We start from the raw sequence: 14,323 nt of genomic DNA, 5'->3' as shown, positions 1-14,323 counted from the left end.
TATATACTGTATATACCTCTGCAGTGCTGACTATATTCTGTATATACCCATGCAGTGCTGACTATATACTGTATATACCTCTGCAGTGCTGACTATAGTAATGTAGTATCACTATATACTGTATATACCCGTGCAGTGCTGACTATATACTGTATATACCTCTGCAGTGCTGACTATAGTAATGTAGTATCACTATATACTGTATATACCTGTGCAGTGCTGACTATAGTAATGTAGTATCACTATATACTGTATATATCCGTGCAGTGCTGACTATATACTGTATATACCTCTGCAGTGCTGACTATAGTAATGTAGTATTACTATATACTGTATATACCTCTGCAGTGCTGACTATATACTGTATATACCTGTGCAGTGCTGTCTCTTCCCTGACCGCGCTGTTCCCGCCCACTTCAAACTTTTCAGTTTTCTCCTAGGCAGCCAAGGACCTGCAAGGGCGATAAAACCAACAGCAAACTCCAAGTATATTCCCTAGTGTTTATAATGCGATTTGATATTGTGCTTTCTATTTGTAAATTATCTACATTATTTTCCTTATGTTATATGTGCTTATGTCTCACTATACAATTACACGGTGATAGATACTACATAACGCACTACTTACCTTCTAGGACCGTCCGTCATACAGCTCGGCAGGAGCGTCATGACGTCGTACGTTCTCGTGGAGCGCACGTGGGAGAGTTCTGCGTTCCAAGCGGCCAGGTGGTTAGCATGGGGAAGTTGAACGTGGTGTTGCTGCGGTACTTGTCCCGAGATGACTTCCGAGTGCTCACCGCGGTATGTGGGGACCGGGGAGATGTGTGACGGAGGACCGCCAGTGTCTAATGTACACTGCTGAGGGAGAAGGGTGCGTGGTAGCAGAGATAGGTTGGCTGTACTGCACACCTCGGGGTGGTTTGTAGGTTGTCCCCGACAGCTAGTCCTTCTCCATTGCTCCCCCCTACTGTATGGGGCTGTAGGATCCTCTACTGCGGGGAAGGAGTTCAGCTCTGCTTGTCGGTTGTAAGTTTTGTTAAAGGGGTACTATCATTGTATGTCCAGATGGAAGTTGCCCGCATTTCCGCCCAGCAGAGCCTTAGATGTGATTCAGCCAGTGAGCTACAATTGTATTACCGCTCTAGAGCTCGCCTTGTGGCGGATCGTCTGCTCCCCGTGTTTGTTTACATACAAAGTAATGGTGCAGCGCGTCCTCCTCCGGGTCATTCCCCATGACTAGTAGTGCTAGCTTGTTTATCGGCACTACTTCCACCCAAATCCCCAGTCCACAATGTAAAGGTCCGGTCACTGAATGAATGCCACATCACTAGTGACATAACATACATTGCCCCGGCCAGACGGTAAAGGGCCCTTAATGTACGCTACATTAATCGAAAAGTGCTGTTCGGCGCAGTCATGTGACTATTCTGCAATCTTGCTGCTCAGCTGACATTGAGGGGGCGATGTACAGCTTAGGACTCTTACTGGGGAAGTACATTGGGAAAGACTTCTTTACAAGGGGAGAACTTATCTGTCAACCGCTGCGGGTTTTCCTGCAGAATTCTATCCATGTCCAGCCATCTAGGCTGTCGGCAGAGAGCCTTCAGATGGTTTATCCACAATAGAAGTCAGACTTGCCGGACTGTAGTTTCCGGGCTTACTTTTTGAATATCGGCACCACCTGTGCTGTGCGCCAATTTAGTGAATTAGATCCCGTCACTATAGAGTTATTATATATAACATAGTATGTCAGGCCGAAAAAGACATGTCTGTCCAGTTCAGCCTGTTACCTACTAATGTTGATCCAGAGGAAGGCAAAAAACCCCAATGAGGTAGAAGCCAATTTTTCCCATAATAAGAAACAAGAGTCTGTGTATCACATTACTTAATTCCCTTAGACCCCGGGGGTGTATGTTATCGGGACACGGTGATTTATTTTTTCTGTTTTAACACTTTCCAATCCAGTGTTTGCCCTTGTTTGGCAATATGATTTCCCTGCATAGCTCCAATGTCTGATGAGAGCCCACACGTTTCTAATAGTCTGCAGGACAGAGCTCCGATGTTGGAGGCTGTTCTGCATATGTATGTTACAGTATACCGGACAGCACTGTATTCCCGCTGTCGTAGTTGTCCTCAAACATCATTACTTCCAGTTCAAAAACCCTACTGGTCACATTTCTAGCATTAAGCACATTGCAGAAATATAGAGCATGCCACGGGTTTTTTTTTTCATCTTGCAGCATCGCATCAGTGAAAACATCGCTAATGGGAAGGAAAGCATTGGATCACAGATATGCCTTTTTATAGCGCTGTCGCATTAATGAAAATTCGTGCGATTTTTGTAGCCCATGTGAAAGCGGCTTAAATGTAACAATGTTTAACAATATATTATATATGCACTTATGTATGCTACAAGAATAGCTACATAATGAATTTCTAACATCACCAAAGTGGCTCATGGTCTGATGAAAAGAACCTCTGTTGATATTAGAGATGGGGTCCCTCACTCAGCAGTCCCCTCTACGAGCCAGAAGCAGGGGCTCCTCTGTACCATCTCCCCATGCCTTGGTGGATCCGTGCCTTATATGCTGGACGGCACAGACAGGAAGCAACTTCCTCCAGCGATCACTGCTACTTGTGGGCTACAGAAGCCGGATCTGTAGTGATCACCCGCTTCTGTTCAAATAGTGGTCCTCTTTATGAAACAACCATTTTTAAGGCCGCATTTACGTGGCAGAATTAACTATTTGTAGAAATTGTTGGAAAAACAAGTATTAGCCGTTTTGATTTACTTTGCCACATTTTAATGAATTTTTGTTTGTTCTTTAGGTTGAAATGGGCATGAGAAACCACGAGATAGTGCCTGCCAGTTTAATCGCCTCAATAGCCAGTCTGAAACATGGCGGCTGCAACAAGATCTTGCGAGAGCTTGTAAAACATAAACTTGTTGCATACGAGCGCACAAAGAGTAAGTCATGTGCATTTAAATTTTGTTTTCTCATGGAGTCGGCATTTAAAATAATTTGTGTAAATTTTTGGCAAATCGCATATTGCAGATAGTGAAAATTTAGCATTGGTTGAAGTTTAAGTAAAGAATAGATATAAATGAGACCAAGTATAAAGCTGTCTTTTTATACACTGTATAAAAAAAACTGAGTATGCTCACCACCTCACTCCATAGGGCGCCCGCTTCAAAACCTGGCTCGATCCTCCTCTCCAGAGGAGGTTCATATGCAAATTACAGTAGGGGAGAAAAGGGAATGTCAAGAAAGAAATATGCAGCCGAGAAGAAGGGAGTGCTGCCTTGTCCTAGAAGCTTTTGTTGTACCATAAGTGATGCATTATATGGTTTAGTACACATCAGGCGTTCGGGCGGCTAGGCCGTCTCTGCTTGTAAGGACAAGCGCTGACCGCAGGAACCCCGACTCGTCTATCAGTGATCTGAGTGGCTGCATACAGCAACCACTCCGTACACTAAAACACCAGTCACTGAAACGGCCGCTCGCTGGGGATCCCCTGACAATCTGCTATTCATGACTTGTCCTGTAAATAGGTAGACGTGGGGCAATGCATTAGGAAGCTTTTTTTCTTTTGCAAATGAACGCCAAGTTGATTTCAAGGCAGTGATTAAAAATTTTTTTTTTTACGTTCTGTTCAGCTGTTCAGGGCTACCGGCTAATATATGGCGGCTATGACTACCTGGCGCTAAAGACTCTTTCATCTCGAGACGTTGTCACTTCAGTTGGTAACCAGATGGGTGTTGGTAAAGAGTCAGGTAAGAAAGTTCTTTCATTGAAACAATTGGGGGATATCATCTGCTTTTTTTTTTTTTTTTTTAAAAAGACCCTCCAGGCCTGGAGGAACAAAAATGGCCATACCAGCTTCCCTGACTATCTGATGCACACTGTACATTAGTATGTACCATTAGTCTAAGACACTACACCAGCTTGGATTGACCAGTGCTGCCCTCATGAGCCGTGCTGACCGGTCAGAGCAGCATGTAGTGTCTTAGACCACCAATGCATGCACAGTGTGCTGCAGGAAGTCGGAGAAGCGGTTCAGCTATTTTTGTCTAGAGTGTCACTTTAATTAAACTTCAGGAGGTCACATCTGTGAAACTAGAGGGGTAAACTTTTCATGTCACTGTCCTGCAAAGATCTGACAAATTGCAGATGGCAACCACTCATGGTGGCCATATACCATCTATCCCCGATAATAAGACCCTGTCTTATATTATTTTTCTGCCCCAAAAGAGGCACAGTGGCTTATACTCACCTGGTCCGTGGTGTCTGGTTCCCTGGCGCTGCTGATCTCCGGTGGCGATGCAGCAGGCTGCAGTGTCCCTGGCATTTACGCAGAACTCTCCTACTGGTGACGGGGCTTTGAATACCCCGCCTCCAGCAAGCAAGTGCTGTGATTGGCTCACTGAGTGCCGTGGCTCAGCCAATCGAAGACGGCGCTCGATGAGCAAATCACAGCCATTTAGTGATGTCATTCACTGAATGGCTATGAATGATCGAGTGCCGGCTCTGATTGGCTGTTGCTTGATCCAATCACAGCACTCGCTTACTGGAGGCGGGGTATTCAAAGCCCTGTCACCAGAAGGAGAGTTCTGTGTCAGTGCAGAGGAAAAGGCAGCTTGCTGCAGCCCTTTGGGACCAGTGCGAGAGACTCAGACACCGCCGGCTAGATGAGTTCAATTTGCTAGGGCTTATATTTCAAGCCCTCACCTGAATTTTGAGCGATAATAGTTGTCTAAATGGGCCTTAACTGTTCAGTGTAGAATATTCACAGGGTTGAAATGTTCATACATGACACCCTTTTAAATGTGTTTATACAGATTAGATCAATCTCTGCTGGATTGGCTGACCGTATAATGCGTATGGGGTGTCCTGATGGCAGATATAGGTCGGGCACGTTGGATTGTAATACGCTGGTTCTTGTCTGACGTGTTTATCTACAGGATATAATACATCTTTCACCTGCGTAGGAAATGTCAATCATACTTTACGATTTTTCCCTTGAAGTAAAATGCTGCTTACTAACGGGGGAGAATGTTTCCGGACAACAACTTTCATGTTGAAATAGAAGGTGTGTGTGTGTGTGGGGGGGGGGGGAGTGTAATAATGTACATGCACACGCACACAGATTTTTAGAAGTGTATGTATTATGGGGTGTTTAAGCAAACCATGATGTTTTCCTTTTGCTCCATATAGACATCTACATTGTTGCAGATGAAGAGGGTCAGCAGCTCGCACTAAAACTTCACCGGCTTGGAAGAACGTCTTTTCGTAACCTTAAAAACAAGCGTGATTATCACAAGCACAGACACAAGATGTCCTGGCTCTACCTGTCCCGTCTGGCTGCAATGAAGGAGTTTGCATACATGAAGGTAACTCGGTGATGTCTGGGAGAATAACACTAGGTTTAGGATTAAGGGATTTTGGCAACTGCTTCATGCTGTCCGAAGCAGAGGGTGTAGGAACCAGCAGGATGCCTGCTGCTCCTGTGGCTGCAGCGTTTCAGAATAACTACTTTGATGGGCCGTACCGGTCTCTCCCACGCACTGCATGCAGGGAGAGGAGCTGTCAGCCTTCACATTGCAGCAGGGAGTGGGCGGCGCAGTCCGCCTCCATGACTTGGCGCTCAGCTCCTGATCAAACGCCGCAGCATCTTCTCCTCGCTGATCTTGTCCAGTCCCCTGGGTCAGATCACTGCCAGCTGGCTTGTTATGAAGTTTGCATTGCTCGCATTCTTCTTCCTGCAGGTCAGCGAAGGTCACCTCCATGTGATGTAGCATTCACTGGCTAGGAAGGAATGCTGATCTAGTGCAGAGATAGCAGGCATGCACAGTCTCTACAATACCTCGGAACTCCATCCTAGGCTGTGATTTAGTGACGTAACGTACATTGCCGGGCAGGAAGAAGACTGCCTGTGAATGTACATAACCTCACAGGAAGCGTAAGAATCAGCCAGCTGGAGGTGAGGTGACACCTACGGTCAAAACGGCGCCGCATTTTTAATGTTATGGGAAAATAAATCCACTTCTATTTAGCACCTCCTTAAGCTGCCTAGTATTTCTTTTCTTGTTTGGAACCCTTCATAAGAAAAGAGGTTTGGTTTTCCTTTTCTTTGGCTGTTACATTACTGAGCCCGACCCAGAGTGGCTAAATCATTGGTGCTGCTGGTACAATCTTTCTAAGATTTGGAAAAAAGTGCAACTCTGACGTTATGTTTTTTTGTTTTCTGACAACAATCACAGGGTGGGATAAATAATGCATTACTGTGATCGATTGGACTTTTACAAGCATCAATACCAAGTGTGTGTGTTGTGTGTGTGTTGTGTTGTGTTTTTGTTTTTTCATTAGAAAAGGGGAGAAGGTAAACTTTTTTTTAATTTCTTTTGTTAAATTATCTTCGTTATATTTTATTCATCTTTTTGACTCAGACAAGCAACACTCCAATTGAATGGAGCGGGATCAACCCCCAATACCACTCCATACAAACCCTGAACTGCCATGACATAACTGTATGTTATGAAGTGTTAAGGAGTTAATGATCCATGCATTTTACACATGATGAGCCTCTCTGTATGCTGATGAGGTGCCAAAACCTTGAAACAGTCTGTCTGTATCTTTTCTTTCTGGAGAAGACTCCGATTCAAAGTAATTGTTGGAAGGCTTGTTTGTAATACATCAGACATTGACTTGCAGGAATGCTGCCTTCTATTAGGTGGCGCTATAGAGGCATTGTTCCAACTTGCATAGATTTCCCAGAAGGCGAGTATGCCAATTGAAACTACAGGGCGCCCCGCAAAAAGGAAGCCCTCACACAGCAGCATCGACAGATAGTTTATTGTGATCAGAAGAGGGCAACAGAAAATAATTTAAGATATTTTACTTCTTAAAAATGGCGCAACAAAAAGAATAAATTTATCATGTCATTTTTGCTACACCGTGGAAACAAGACTCCCACCCCCAAGATAACAAAATTTTGTTTTTCACTACACTTTCTGCTCTTTTTTTATTTATTTATTAAGTTTCCAGTAGGTTATATGGTACATTAACCCTTTCCAATCCAGTTTGAATCCTGGTTTTCCTAGGTGGCTTACTCTTTTTCTGCCATTGTACAATGGCGCTATCTGCTGGCTAAAGCCAGTACTGCATGAGGTGACACGTTGGATAGGCTCCGACAGCAGAGAGGCTGGTAATATACAGTAAGAGAACCCCGACGGACGTCTTCCAACATTGAAGTGTACAGCCTTAAATCATAATGTCTTTGTAGGTCAGACAGTGGATTAGAAAGGGTAAAATGGTAACATTGAAAAATATCTGTCCTGCGAAAAAGAAACCCTCAGACAGAAATGTTATCAGAAAAATCACAGTTATAATTTTTTTTGAAAGTGGGAAGGGGAAACAAAAAAAATAGCAAGTTGCTTTAAGGGGTTAAACAGTTTAAGTACTGTTGGCAGCCTCTTATCCATATGATCTTAAATGGCTTATTTCCCCTATAATGAAATGGTTCCCCTGTTACCCTTTTCAAAGAGCCATTGTCGAGAGCAATACTCTGAAGAGCCACATGTGTCCAGACGTTATTTAGCTGGCCCTTTAATGTGCATGGCCACTATCCATCTGTTTTTGGGTTGCCTAAATCTAATATCTGTCATGATCTGATCTCAGGTCAGGTTTAAATGTGATATTTGCTGCGTCTCTCCAAGACGATGGTAATTCTCCATCTCCCTGGCGTAGCGAGATGTGTAATTGAGAATTATCTATTCAAGCTGACTTGGTTTCCGATCTGTTCTGTCGTTTGGCTTGGCCTTGACTAGCGGGCACTGGCGCATTAGTTATACTATTAGCAGACAAGCCAATGGTGTTTTAATAACAACTTCTGACTTGGACAAACATTGCACTTGAGACCGAAATGTTCAACCTGTGCCACCGGATAAATGTGACTTGTATAAGAGAAACTCTGTAAGCTGCTTATGCTGGCTTTGTCTGCTGTTCCTCCTTATTGGCTTTTTAGAGGTGGTTGAACTAAAGCTTTATTTAATACAACCCAAAGTAAGCACGGAGAGTCAGAAATAGTGGCGCGTGTACAGAGATCAGCCTGTGTTTTATCGGAAGGTTTGCCTCTGTAAATGCACAGTTATTGGATGAGATGGTTTTAGTGCCCGTTGACTGAGAACAGGTGCCGGATGCCCTGATTTCTGAGAAGAGGTACCGTAGCTGTACTTTTCCCTTGTACACTGCTTGTCTCTACGGAAGATGAAGCACGCTCGCCCCGCCATTCCCATCTCTCTGTTGTAGAATGTAATGCTTGCACCCCTACCTCTCCTCTGTAAATCAGGTGAGACCCTCACAATCATAGTTCTGGTACATCCTGTCGGTATGGGGGGGTGAAAACTCCCCCTTAAAGATGGTTTTACACACAACTTGCTTGGGAAATACTCCACTGAGCGAAAGCCAGAAGCGGATCCGGCAAAAAGGAGAAATAGAAGTCCTTCATTTATATCTGCCGTTCCTCTTGAATTCACCTCTGGCTGTGGCCCAAAAACACTCCATGTAAACCTGCAGTCTTCCAAAAATGCTGTTTATGTAACCACCTATAAATGGAGTGTATCTCCTAGTTTTTTTCTTTTTTTACTAATTTAAAGCAGATGGTGAAACCTTTTTCTAATCTGTCTTTATGTTCTGATTAGTGTTTTTTTTTTTTTGTTTGTTTTTTTTTTCATTGTATTTTCTGTACATAATAGGGCAGCCATCTTGCCCATGCTGCATTTAGAGAGATGCTTTACAGCTGAATGGATGGCTATAGATACAATGGACAAACGGGGATCTACTGACTTCTATGGGAGACTATAATAGACATGCTCTGTGATATGTACAGGGGGCATTGTGCAGGGAAGAGGAGGAGGTGAGCTGTGTCAATTTCCTGTTTTGATTTGGAAAGAAAAATCGTTTTTTAATTAAAGAAATTATATAGAAAGTATATAGGGTACCCCAGCAATTATAACAGCCTATAGAAATATTGTAACAGATTATTTAAAGGGTCATAAAATGTCAGCTTTAACATGCTGTCCAAACCGCAGGTATGTAATAGATCAGGAGGAGCTGAGCAGATTGATATATAGTTTTATGGGGAAAGATTCAGTAGAACTCTTATTTTATTCATTTATATCTCTGCACATTCTGAGCTGAACAGTCCAGTGGGCGGAGCTATTGGTGATTGACAGCTGTTTCCTGATTGTACAGTCATACACATAGCTGGCAATCACTGATAGCTCCGCCCATTGGACTGTTCAGCTCAGAATGTGCAGAGATATAAATGAATAAAATACAAGTTATACTGAATCTTTCCTCATAAACTATATATCAGTCTGCTCGGCTCCTCCTGATCTGTAACATCATGCCTGCAGTTTGGACGGCATAATCAAGCTGACAGATTCCATTTAAACTGCATCATGCATGGCGTGAAAAAGAAAACTTGTAATTAAATAGCAGAGTTTATACCCCATAAATATTAATAAAATTCAAATTGTATTCACCCCAAAAGAGTGTCAAAAAATACAAGCCTTCCTATGACTTATGATCTTTTGGAATCTGTTGACTTGAGAATTTTATTTTTTCCATAAACCTGTTTTATGCAGCAGCAGTTCTAAAATTAATAAAAGTTAATCAATAAATTATTAGTATAACAACTTGGTGCCAAAAAAACTTGAACTCATCCAGCAAAAAAAGTGCTTAATGAAAAAATCGACTATTATTGTCCATTTGTAAAGCGGTCCCCAATGATTTTGCATGTCTTCTTACATTTACGCGTATGTTTGGAGTCCTGCTTCATACATCCATGAGAGTCTTGTCTTATTGCCGTTATATATAATAAATAACAATCTTTATATAGCGGGAACACAAACCAATACGAAATTTACAGAAATTGCAAAAGTTACATATGGTATTCAATTATTTAGAAACAAAGGGGGTGGGGGTGATACAGAAGGTACATGGGCAGGCGGCAGAGCAAGGGGGAACACAGCAATGCAGCGATAACATATGATATACAGTTTTTGGTACACTAACAGGGTGGAGGTAGTACAAGAAGTATGGGGCAGGAAGTGTACATAATAGGCAAAAATGGAAAGCCATAGGGAGGGGCAGGGGGTTTATTGTGCGGAACTAGATCAGGAGCCTTGGTATGCTTCTTTGAAGAGGTGCATCTTTAAGGTGCGTCTAAGGTTCCGTTCGTTGGAGATTATCTGGATGTTTTGGGGTAGAGCCTTCTAGAGGATTGGTGCTGCTCTAGAGAAGTCCTGGAGGATCTATAGAGACCCAATACAAGAAAGTCACATGTAAGATATTAGCTTGGGACCTTTAAGAAATCCCAGTAAAAGACGCGCTCCTTTCTCCACTGAATATCTCCATTACTCTGTGGAGAATAAGCTTTATAAGAGACTTTATTTCCTCTCTGTATTTTTCACCTTCCCCCTTTGGAAGCCGGAGACGCATGTAAAGGACGCGCTCTGAAAGAGGCGTATTAAATTGCTTCTGCTGTTCCCAAGGAAGAATGTCATCCTTAAGCTCGAAATTCCACAGTCTAATTGGTTTTCTGTATATCCATCAACTAAATGCCTACAGATCAAAGCCGGGCTTATTCTGGGCACAGGGATCTTTTGTCTGCCTTGGTAATCGTTAATATTCCGAATGGTAAATGATCGCTCTGCACATTGGCGCATCAGCTTGATTGCTACTCGCTGTGTTCAGGTTCAAGTGTAATCGGTAGTTCTCCACGGAAATGACACTTAGCTGTATGTGACGGGACCATTTCTTCATGGCTTTTATTTTTACCAATGCTATGTCTTCTCTGCTGGGGTACATATATAGCTAATTACTCTGGGGTTTTTTTGCTTTTTTTTTCTGCTCTTCTCCCAGCAGGGAAACCTTTTCATTTTACGAACCTGTCTCAATATGATTATACCAAAGCTTCCGGAATAAAGCTCTGCCTCTTCTGAGGTCATTTTAAATAACATATTTGGGAATTGTATAAATGATGTTCCCTAACGTAATCTGCTCTAAAACTGGAAATCCCCTGCTGACGGATCTGAAGGGGAATTTAAAGGCTACATTTTTATTTTTTTTTTTAACTTTGCATGTCCTAGTGACTTGTCAGAAGTTTTGATAAGCGGGAGTCCGGGTGTAGAGACCCCTGCTGATCCCTGAACTGAAGGGCCTACAGCACTCACCGTTACCTGTCAGCTCCTCTAGGCAGCTGAAGACTAATGCGTAAATGTCTGTAGAAGTCTATGCATCCTTCGCAGCTGCTGAGAGGAGCCAACAGGCAATGAAGACTGCCAAAGAGGCACAGTGCTTTGGCGAGTCGGCAGCCCGTTCATTTCAGCGATCAGCACTCAAATCTCCGCTGATCAAAACTTGACGTGTTGCTCTGACTTGTCAAAAGTTCTTAAAGTGCAGTTACTCTTTAATGGTCTACCCTATAGGGGTCTCTTAACTTTTAACATTGTTGACATACCTTAGATTATTCCTGAGCAGGTGATTGTTGGTGTGGTAAAGTGATTAGTGGGATGTCAGTGGTCTGACCCTCACCGGTCACACATTGTTGCTATATTCAAGGGATAGATCATCAATGAATTACATTGATTTTAAATACTACTTTTTAGTATTGCCATTATATTTTTAGGAGATCGCTGTATTACGCAGTGTAGATAATGTAAGGTGGCTTTAAGTTGGGGCTCTGCTTTACCACTTCATAATATGGAGTTGTCCTATAGGCCCCCTGCACACAAGCGGATTTTCTGTGGCGGGATTTCCCACAGAATTTCCACCCGTGCCCGCCTGCATAGGATTGCATTACAAAACGCAATCCTAGGCAGACGGCTGCGATTTTTCTGCGTGAAATTACACGCAGAAAACAAATCGCGGCATGCTCTATTTCTGTGCGGGTGTTGCAGAAGCCCACACAGAAATGTCACTCCCAAGCCACCGGCTCCGCACTGCGCATGCGGCGGCAGCCGGCACATCAGAGAGCCAGAGCCGCACTGGTCCCTGCAGGGGCTCGGGTCGGGTCCCGCTGCGAGAATTCTTGCAGTGGGATCCGACCCGACCGTCTGCAGGCGGCCTTAAGAAACCAGTCTGTAAACAAGCTAACCTAATGGTGTGGCCCATTGTGTAGCTGTCACATATGTGCAGAGTTGGTAACACTGAAGTGTAGTATATGTATCAAGTACATCATGCATGTGCTATATATATGTCTTTAGGGCTGAGCAAAATTGCCTAAAATGGTGTAACTTTTAATCTAGTTTTTCCTTAATTAAATGTATTCATATAAGCAAATATGCTAACCTAGTATGTTATAAGTAATTGCTGACTATGCAATTTTCTTACGTTAAAAAAATGGGGTTCGGTAATGTAATATACGGATGGTGTCATGTATACGATTTTTTTTTTATTGAACTCCTTTCTTTTACATAAGGTAATTGTATGGACAGTTATAGCAGACTTGATGTTTCTTGATTTACCCCAGTGTTCCTGGCTCTTTGAAAATGCCTGGGGTAATACACTAGAAGACTAGTAATGTAGAGGATGCAGTTAAAGGGGTATTCCCAACTGAGACTTTTATATCACATCCACAAGAAATGCTATAAATCATGTACATGTGGGTCAGGAAGGGTATCATTTTCCTTGGGGAGAGCAAATAGAAGGTGTGAAGAGACTTATAAGGCCACCCATGCTCCTCTGGGAAATATGCAAATAGGAAAATGGAACAATGCCTCTGCCACCTATTACAAAGCAACATTCCTGCAAGTCAGAGTTTTTAAACAAGCCTTGTAACAATTACTGGGAATTGTAAGCCAAACCTGGAATAACCATGCACAGACAGGTGGGAGAAGTTCAGTATTGCAATATATAGCAATTTTTTATGTTGCTCCTCAAGCCCTGCCCTCCCTGTTAAATAATTTTCATATTAAGTCCTTTGTTCTGATCCTAGAAATGCAGTTTTTGTGTATTTTCTGTTGGAAGCATTTTCTTGAGACCTTTTAATGCCTTTTTTTTCCCCTAGGCCTTGTATGATAGTGGATTTCCTGTACCAAAACCGTGTGACTACAACAGACATGCCATAGTGATGGAGCTCATTAATGGTTATCCCTTGTGAGTACTGAGTATATACTTCAGGAATATACAGTATGAGAAACGGAATATTTAATGGAGCACTAATTTTTCAGACAACTTGTGCTCATCTCATAGCCTCTGTGTGTCATTAATATTGTAGTATACTTTAATTAAAAATGTTGTAGTTTTACCACTGAAAATCAAGTTTGAAGAGGATGCTACCAGGGGTCTCCCTTCTAGTCCCTCAGGAATCCACTATCTGTTGTTAGGTATTCAGCTTCTGTAGTTACTGGGACTCTAGGACATAGCGCTTCCCCTATCTTTAAAGGCTGCTCCCCTGCACTCACAGGCTGTCAGATTCGTAGACACTGGCTTATTTGCTATTCAAAATATAACCGTTTTCTAGCGGAAATTATGCCAGAAAACTTGTCTCACATGCTTTCCATCACATTTACTATGTGTTTTTAATTATTTTCGGACAGTCTTTACAACTTGTCTGAAAAGAGGGGTGGCCTAAGGCTGCCCTTCCACGGGCATTGCGGTATCCTGCGGCGGATCTCCGCCGCGGGAGCTGCTGCCCTGGAGCAGGAGCCGACAGACGGATCTCCGCCGGTCAGCCGATCTGACAGGCTGCCCTCCGAGAATTGCGGCAAATCGCAGCATCCTGTGATTTTCCTGCCGCGAGCGGAGAATCGCAATGATTCTCCGCTTGTGGACAGGGGGGGAAGCGCTGTCCATAGCAACGCTATGGAGAGCTTTTACTGCGTTCCCCGCGGCCGAATTATTTCCCTTAGACAGGCAGCCTAACTTGTGCAAAAATTGTGCTAAATTGCTGCAAATTGAGCCAAAATGTTGGTGCCGTTTTTGGCATAAACAAAGACAACTAGTAGTTGGTGTAACCGTACACTAGCCTGTCTTACAATTTGACAGCTTTAGTATTCAGCAGAGCTATTGTGATGAATCTGAAGTGTTTTAAAACTTCGCTTTTAGACAGTATTAGTAAATGAGCCCCACAGTGTCTGCAGTCTCCACAATCTCTACTTATTCTGCTGTTACAGCACGTGTGTACATTCTAGTGGGTTTATTCACCATTTGGCCAGAATGTTTCTGATCGCCCATTGCCTATATTCGTCCTGGGACAGTAGAGGAGCAGGCATTCAGGTACTCTCCCTGCTGATTGCACCAATGACGAAATGGCT

General features: G+C 43.1%; 1 protein-coding gene across 1 annotated transcript in view; it reads left to right on the top strand.

Moving 5' to 3' along the window:
* Positions 1-663: 663 nt before the first annotated feature.
* RIOK2 (RIO kinase 2) overlaps positions 664-14,323 on the top strand; it is a 31,358-nt gene continuing 17,698 nt past the window's right edge. Inside the window, exons 1-5 of the mRNA XM_066603022.1 lie at positions 664-801; positions 2,830-2,968; positions 3,659-3,775; positions 5,217-5,392; positions 13,075-13,163. Coding sequence (XP_066459119.1) covers positions 736-801; positions 2,830-2,968; positions 3,659-3,775; positions 5,217-5,392; positions 13,075-13,163 — 587 coding nt within the window. The 5' untranslated portion in view covers positions 664-735. The remainder of the gene's footprint in view (positions 802-2,829; positions 2,969-3,658; positions 3,776-5,216; positions 5,393-13,074; positions 13,164-14,323) is intronic.

The sequence above is a fragment of the Eleutherodactylus coqui genome, chromosome 5 (assembly GCF_035609145.1).
Source record: "Eleutherodactylus coqui strain aEleCoq1 chromosome 5, aEleCoq1.hap1, whole genome shotgun sequence".
Lineage (NCBI taxonomy): Eukaryota > Metazoa > Chordata > Amphibia > Anura > Eleutherodactylidae > Eleutherodactylus > Eleutherodactylus coqui.
Note: the sequence above shows the minus strand (reverse complement) of the source record. Positions and strands in the feature narration are given on the sequence as shown.